The sequence below is a fragment of the Centrocercus urophasianus genome, unplaced genomic scaffold (assembly GCF_019232065.1).
Source record: "Centrocercus urophasianus isolate 14NV4802_14NV808 unplaced genomic scaffold, USGS_Curo_1.0 seq_16, whole genome shotgun sequence".
In the NCBI taxonomy this organism is placed as follows: Eukaryota; Metazoa; Chordata; class Aves; order Galliformes; family Phasianidae; genus Centrocercus; species Centrocercus urophasianus.
The window spans coordinates 18,685,770-18,693,921 of NW_024884711.1; the positions used below are offsets into that span (position 1 = coordinate 18,685,770).

An 8,152-nucleotide genomic window follows, 5' to 3' on the forward strand; every position below is an offset into this window, starting at 1 on the left:
TTATGGTCAGCCACATCAACCATTTCCTGGCATAAAACACCCTGCCTCAACAACCAAGAACCAAAGGCAAATCTAGCCAGACCCAGCTGTTAGGAAACGTCCATCCCAGACATCATAAACATCATTACAAATTAAGACAAATTATTAACTGAAATAAATTAATATAATCTATCTTATCCCATTTCTTTTCCTTAATGTTTCTCTAAGCCATTTCTTTCCTACTAAGGTTGACATAGTAATCACTGACAAAACAAAGCACAGTCTGCATATTGTATTACAGCTTAAATTTTCAGCCTGTTGCGCAGTTACTGTCATTCTCCTGGATGACTGCATTCTTCAGTACCAAGGCTTTAGTGTGCCATCTGGTGGATTTTGCTCAAATTATGTCTTTAAGAACAAATGGGATTGTAGAACTACATTCTTTTTCTCTTTTATTCTTTTTTTTTTTTTTTTTTTTCCTTTAAAGGTGACATTGCCTCCCAAGCTTAATTCTACTCACATTTCCAGTTAAGTGAATTTTTAGCACTGTAAGTACTAGATATTTAGCTAACTTCTTACACTGATAAATTTGATACGTAAAGAAGTCATCCCTCTCTCAACAAAGTCCAGAAAACCAGCCTAAGCAAGCTCCAAATATTGATTCCCTCGATGACATTTAAATTCCTAATCCTCACTGACTATACACAAAATAATAGAATAGGATCATAGAATCAGAATCAATTAGGCTGGAAAAGATCTTCAAGATCATGCCTGAAGAAGAGAAGACTGAGATGGGATCTTATCAGTGTTTACAAATATCTAAAGGATGGGTGTCAAGTGGTTGGGGCCAGGCTATTTCTGTGTGCCCAGAGACAGGACAAGAGGCAATGGGCACAAACTGGAACACAGGAGGTTACACATGAACATGAGAAAAAACTTTACTTTGAAGGTGGCAGACCGCTGGAACAAGAGGGGGTGCGGAATCTCCTCCTCTTGAGACATTCAAAACCCGTCTGGATACTTTCTTGTACAACCTACCATAGGCAACCTGCTCTAGCAGGGAAGGGGGAGTAGATAATCTCCAGATCTTCCTTCCAACCCTTACAATTCTGTGTTTCTGTGATCATCAAGTTCAGCCATCAATCTAACCTAGAAGTCCCATGTCTCTACTACATCCGTTAGTGCCTTACTTGCTCTCATCAGTCTCTACTATGGATGATCAAAGATTCTGAAACAAATCTGCTGCTATAGAATTTCAAAAACAACTGAGTTTGAGTACACATTCTTCAGCCCATGACATACCAATTAACAACACATTAAAAACAATGTGCATTTTTTTATACCACATGAAAAATGCAAAACTAGCTAAGATATTTGAAAATAAATTATGAGCATGAGTTTTCAACTACATCTTTATAGTCTTACCACCGTAAATCATTTTTTCATTTCTCTTTTTTATAGAGAATGGTTGTTTGATGAGAAATCTGGGATGGATCCAGTTTCACAACATAAAAGGTCCTATAGTGTATAGCCCAAGAGGAAATATATGTTCTATTTCAGCACAGTGCTACAGATATTCTTCCACTCTGCACAAGATGCAGTATATTCAAACACAACTGAGACTTCCAGGATTTTAGTGCTGGATGAAGGCTGTCTGCTGAATGAATGAGCTGCAATTGCCACAGAAGAACATGAATGGGCAGTTGTACGAGGCTCCAAACCAACATATGATTCTAATCATGATGCTGGACTGAAGATAGCAATGACTACTTTGGAATAAAAGAAAAGGCCAGCTGAGAGGTGCTAGATATGTGGTTGATAATTAATGTTCTTGTTGGAGGCTGGCCATGTTTCCATATAAAGAAAACTAGAGTAACACAGATAAAATAGAAAGGAAAAGAACAGCAGTGATTGAAAACACAGCTTTTGGTTTTGGTCCTGATTGTTACTGGCAACCTCACTGCTAGAGAAAAACAGGTTCAGCAGAGTTTTAGCAGCCACTGAGACTTTAGCAGACTGTGAGACTTGGCAAATATACCAGCAATGTGCTGTTTAAGACATCTTTTTTTGCTGCCTTTTTGGACACAGGCTCACCGCAGCAGAAAAGGTTAGCTAAGATACTGTTTTTAAACTGAAAGCTAATATCAAGGAGTGAAAAGAAGATAGACAACAATGGAAGGAAAAGAAAAAAAAGAGCAATAAAAATGTAAGTGTTATTATCTCAGTGGTTTTCAGAACTGAACCGTGACTGGAAAAGATGGAAGTACTACTAAGATTCCTCCGTTTGGTCAGGACATCTTTTACAACCAAGTAATGAAGACCCAAGACCTGTGATAACTCTGTAGTCCCTAAAGGACAGAAAACAACTGCTTTTGGTCTAGATAGGTTATGTTGCATCAGCAAGCAATGTGACTTAGCAGGTATGGACTCGACGAGTAAAACAGTTGGTGCTGGGAGTACATATCTACACTACAAGAGTTTAAAGGAGGCTATTCTGAACTAGCCAACTGTAGACTTAATGACTGTTAAGATTAAATGTGTCAGTTTACTTTAATGTGAAAGGAATTCTGAAAGTTCCAAAGGATTTTGCAGTCAAAACCAAAGAACAGAAGCAAGTATAAATGGAAATTTGATTAGGTAATGCAGACCTGATCTGAACTAAAATATGTCTGCTTGACCACACCACCACTGCTACGTTCATCTGCCTTGGGGAGAAGACCAAGTGACTGCACAGCTAAAAGAGAACTCTTTAAAAGCCTTGTCCATGTTGTTTAGGCTTAGCCTATCCCTCTGTAGGCTCCACACAGTATGTATAGGCCTGAAGACATTATTTTGTTGTAGGTTTTCAGTTTATACCGTATAAAATACAGCAGAATGCAGTTTGTAGCCTGACAGAAAGGGTGTGTGCAGCATGCTCGGGGCATGGCCGGTGACAATAAGTTTTCTGAGGACAGTCACCCTGCAGGGTTAGCACCAGCTTGCTGCAGAAGGCAGAGAGGGAGGGAGTCCTCCTGGCACCCACTTGTTCAAGCTGCTTATAGGGAGAAACACACAAGTCCACGTTTTTGTTCATGTTGTCTTTGCATTTTATTCCAAGTTTTCATTTCATGACCCAAGCTAGCTTTTTATTATCATGGATAAAATGGAGTACAGAGCTTAGAGGGTTATATTCCTCACTGCAAACTTAATCTGCTCATAAATAAGAGTTATAAAATGTATATTTCATTTAGGAATAAAAGTGTGTGCCATTATCGTATAAGGTCTTTTACTGAGATTGAAAACACATTGCAAGGATTAAACACAACCTGAATATATGAAAACATAAAATAAAGGTATTTCTCCAGAAAGCTGAGAGCATAACTTACAATTGATTTTGATAGACATTAAATGCTCTGGAGGATTAAAGCCACGAGAGGATATAGATTAGGGTAATTCAAGATATTTTCAGTCCTGCGATTCTAGTGATCTAAAAGCCATTTTTATGTCAGTTCCTTCACATTAACCCAACTTTACTTGCAGCAAAGTACAGTAAAGTACCATTTGTTTTAAACTGTGAAAAATAATAGTGTTTTATCTTCACTGTATGCGTCGTCAAAGAAAAATTTCTGGTGTAGTATTTAAATAGTTTCAAAAGGCTTTTGCCTCACTGAACATTTCATACGGAATTTGGGGATTTCTGATAGATGAAGCAAGGATTGTCCTTATAGAATCAGTTTCTGAAGCCTCCATGCTATGAAGAAAATCCAATGCCTTTAATGGAACTGATGTAGCAAAAATCCCCAAGTAGAATCAATCAGTTTAAAAGCATGCACTTACTAATACACGTTAAGCTGACACAAACTGGATTTAAATCAAAGAACGCCTTTTCAAGGTTTTGCAGCAAATCAATTTAAAAATAAACCTTAATGCAACACTGTGTAACCCCGTGCTTTTATAAAGTCTGGCCAACTTTTATGGACAAAACTTGCTTTTACAACGAGCCACACCTTCCGCGGCTCACAGCCACGCAGCAGCTCAATCCGTACATCAGCGACCTCTACGCCAGCGCAGCGCACCCGGAACTGCGTCACTTTCAGCGGCGATGGGTGACGCCATCTTGCCGCGCCGCGGCGTGGCCCCGCAAGCATGGCCGTGGCGGGGGAGCTGCCGCCGCCCGCCGCCGTGCTGCCGTCCTTCGCCGCGGCCTGCGCGCTGGTGTGCCGGCGCTACTCGTGCCTGGTCGTGGCGCCGCACCGCCGGCACGTCGCGCTGCCGCCGCGCTTCTTGGGCCGCAAGCGCACGGGTATCTGCGCCCAGCTGGATGCTGAGCTGCTGCGCTACTCGGAGAGGTGAGGCTCTCGGGTCTGGCAGTCCTCGGTTCGCTTTGGTGGGGGTGGTCCCGCAGCTAACCGTGCTTGTCCCTAGCTTGCAGGGCGTTCCGGTGGCCTACGACAACGTCAAGGTGGTGGGAGAGCTCGGAAACATCCACGACGACCAGGGCTTCATTCACCTGGACGTGGAGGCGGACTTCGTCATCTTCAGTCCTAAGAAAGGGAAGAAGATGGTGGTATGTAAATACGTCGACATTAAGTTAATAAAGCTTGGCTTATCGCCATCAAAAACAACGGTTTGAGGCTTGGATAGAATTGTATTTTAGTTCACATTAGAAATTCTTTAGAATATTTTTATTTCTACATTTTCATGCATCTACCTCTAAATTTGCTAAATAGCAAAGCTTTCTAGAGAGTAAACGATTCTTGTGTGAGTGTATTTGTTCATGTGTTCATATCAGGATACATTGATGAGTTTTTTTTCATTAAGTACAGAGTGCATGGAGTTTAAACCTGTTTTTCAGTGAAAGAAAATATATGGCACGAGGAAACTTTCTGTTGGTCTGTGTATGCCAACTCTCAGTTCGGTTTTCTCATATTCATTTTTGTACCACATTTTGCAGTGTAGCTTCTGCCTCTATTAATGTAAGAAGTGAATATGTGCCCTTAGTAGAAAGGAGATAGAAATACCTGCACTATGTCTTTCATTCATCTTCGAGAAGTGCAAAAGTGGATGAGGTGGACTGCATGTGTGTCAGAAACCCATGGAATAGAGTATTTGAAGCTTTTTTTTATGTGTCATCTGTATCTTTAGCTGCAAAATAGTTTGGTGTCAGCATGAAAGTACCATAGTGCTGTAAAGCACAGTTAATAGCTGTGAGGAAAGAAGTAACAGTTTGGTGCATGTTCTTACTGTGGTTACATTCCATGCTTTGACTTTGTTCTTTTTTGCAGATACAGGTTCGATTCTATTTTTGGTAGACCTTCATGAAAAGTATTTAGGAGTAGTTTCTGTTTTAGTATAGAAGAGTTTGCTTATTTGCTAGATGAGCTTACTTTGTAACCTTTGCATGCAAAGTGTTTTCCGAGAGTGTCAATATAAGAAACTAAATATACATTGTGTCTGCATTTAAAGAGGTAGTCTTTAATTGAAATCCATGTGACGTTCCTTTTCTTTTATAGGGTGTAATTAACAAAGTGGCCCCCAGTCATATTGGCTGTTTGATACATGGATGCTTCAATGCTTCTATCCCTAAGCCTGAGCACATGTCAGCTGCAGAGTGGCAACAGTTGGGGTTTAAAATAGGAGATGAACTGAAATTTCAAGTGGTGCACTTAGATTCTGATGCAGCAGGAGTGTTCTTCATTCGAGGACAATTGACTAAAACCAGGTACTGTGCCATAGGAGAAAATGTTTTCTTAACTTTTTAAACAGATTAGTTACGAGGTGAATCATTTGATTCAACGTCTTACTCTTTAAGCTTCCTTGTTTTCACACAAACCTTTGTGTAAAAATAATTTGTGTTAGCCAAACTAAACTTTTTAATGTTTATAGAAATAGTTAATAAAATTAATTTTAAAATAGTTAATAAAAGTAGTGTTCTTGAGCTTAAAAAGTTGTGTTCTAACTCTTGAGCTATTGATTGGGCAAATAGTGCATGTTCAAAATAACGTTTAGAGTAGATTTCTTCATGAATGTGTCCAGGCTTTTCAATTTAAAAAATTCTAATTTCTGAACACAGTGTTTATGCTGGTATTTCTACGCACCTACACTTACCAGCATTTACACAGTCATAAATAGTTACATGCAGATTACTTAAATGCTTGCTGAAACATAAGAATAAACCTGAGCTCAAAGATGACATGATAAAATACGTGATGTTCATCCTTGTGCCTCTGGAGATTTGCACAGCAGCTTGCTAAAAAATCTTAATAGTGGTATATTTTAAAAAGCGTGCTCAGAGGGTTTTTCAGTAGTCATTTGCTCAGCAATTTTTTTCTACCAATGTGATTAATTTCTTATTTTAAAATGCACGCTGTAGATACTGTTGATGAAATTGTAGTGTTTTTGGAGATCTGTTTAATCTGGCAGAGTACTCTGGATTGTTCTCATGCATTCAGAATTAACTGTCTTGTTCTCAGTGCCACCTGCTCCTCCATAATTTTAACTACATTCTTTCAATATAAATCATCCTAGATGTTTTCTCCACAGCTCTCATTTGCAGGGTGATACCTACTAGTTTTTTGTTTTTAGTGGGTTTTTTCGTTGGTTGACTGGATGTGTTGTTTTTTTTTTTTTTGCTGTTGTTGCTGTTGTGAGTTTGTTGGTTGGTTTGTTTGCTTGTTTTATTCCTCTGGAATCATTGTTTAACTGTACAGATTTGAGTATCACAGATGGTTGGTACGATTGAACAGGACAGTGTGTTTGCAAATAACTAATGAACCTAAAAAGGTCCACTGCACAGTAGGTAATTATGGTTGAATGAATAAAAGAGAAAATGCAATACTTAATGGTGTGTACAGGATTTTAGAGAATAAGTTTTGGCTAAGGTTTGAGGGAGAACGTTAATTCCATGGAAACAAGAAGCTATCAGGTAGTATAGATTAAGCTGAAGGTGTTAACTGGGTTTATATTTTTCTGTATCTAGAGTTTATAACAAATGCTTATCTTTATCTACTTGTAAATATTGTGTTTTAGCAAATTTTAACATTTCACTTCGTATCTTTAGATGTTTCTGCTTCGACTTACCTCAGATGTTTTCTTGCAGTATGCAGCCCAAGCGGTCTGATCCTTTTACTGATGCAGTGACTGATGGCACAAATGGAGAGCAAATTCAAAACTTTGATAATGAGAAAAATGACTTAAATGACTCCAGGGGAGATAATGTCATGGAAGATCCTCCAGGTGAGGCAGATAACACAGTGGGGGGAAATACAGAAGAGCAAAGTATTGATGCTGAGAATGAAATATGTGATGATAAAAAGAAGAAGAAGAAAAAGAAAAAGCATAAGCAGGAAGAACAGGAACATGTATTACCTGCCAGTGACTCTAGTGGTTACCAGAGTGATCTTAAAAAGTCAAAGAAAAAGAAAAGAAAGCATTGTGAAATTGAAGAAAGTGAATTGCTGGAGCTGTCGCAAGAACCTAAAGCAAAAAAGAAAAGGGACTGAAGTCTGAGTTGCCTTTCTTACTGATGATTTCAGACTTTTTTTTTTAATAAACTTCCAATAAAACCCTATTTTCAAAATACACGTGTATATTTTTTGCTAAACAGTGCCAACTGTTAGGTGGGGTTATGTTTGTGTGCTGTGTACACCAATAGTTTGTAAAGCGTTGCAAGGAACAGTAGTGGCTATACATGCATTTCTTTGACCAGAAAGTGCCGCAAGGAACAAGTGGCAAAGAGTCTTGGAGTGTAATGTCAGGATCACTTGTATCACTTCTTTTGTCTGCTTCCCAGTTCTTTCCAGTAAGAGGCAGCTAGCTATGATCTTTGCTAATCTAATTCCACCACTGCTTGATTTGTTTCAGAGGAATCTTACTGCTGGAGTTCTGGGAGACATTCCTGAATTCCCAGGGCCTGAGTAAAGCTGTTTTGTTGTTGTTGTTGTTGTTGTTGTTGTTGTTGTTGTTGTTTTTTCTTTTTTTTTTTTTTAAATTGGTGGAGGATAGGGGAGTAGTAATGGGCCATGAATACCTTTTGAATGAAAATGTGTAGCCTATCTGTCTGAAAGGTTTAAAAAAAAACCCAAACTGCCATTGTCCTGGTTCTTTCAGAACAAAGCTTTTGCAGTACTCTGTTTTTTTGGGGGGTGGGGGGAAAGACGCAAAGAAGACCAACAGTTGGATAACTTAAGAGTGA

General features: G+C 38.9%; 1 protein-coding gene across 1 annotated transcript; it reads left to right on the forward strand.

Moving 5' to 3' along the window:
• The first annotated feature begins 4,104 nt into the window (after nt 1–4,104).
• Nucleotides 4,105–7,539, forward strand: POLR1F (RNA polymerase I subunit F). The gene is made up of 4 exons (XM_042816990.1): nt 4,105–4,307; nt 4,384–4,525; nt 5,472–5,680; nt 7,058–7,539. The coding sequence occupies exons 1-4, from the start codon at nt 4,105–4,107 to the stop codon at nt 7,458–7,460; spliced, it is 957 nt and encodes a 318-aa protein (XP_042672924.1). The 3' UTR covers nt 7,461–7,539.
• The last annotated feature ends 613 nt before the right edge of the window (nt 7,540–8,152 follow it).

Coding starts and splice junctions, on each gene's coding strand:
- POLR1F (XM_042816990.1), top strand. CDS start 4,105: ATGGCCGTGGCGGGGGAGCTGCCGCCGCCCGCCGCCGTGCTGCCGTCC. Junction 4,526..5,471: donor AGAAAGGGAAGAAGATGGTG/GTATGTAAATAC, acceptor TTTCTTTTATAG/GGTGTAATTAACAAAGTGGC. Junction 5,681..7,057: donor GGACAATTGACTAAAACCAG/GTACTGTGCCAT, acceptor GTTTTCTTGCAG/TATGCAGCCCAAGCGGTCTG.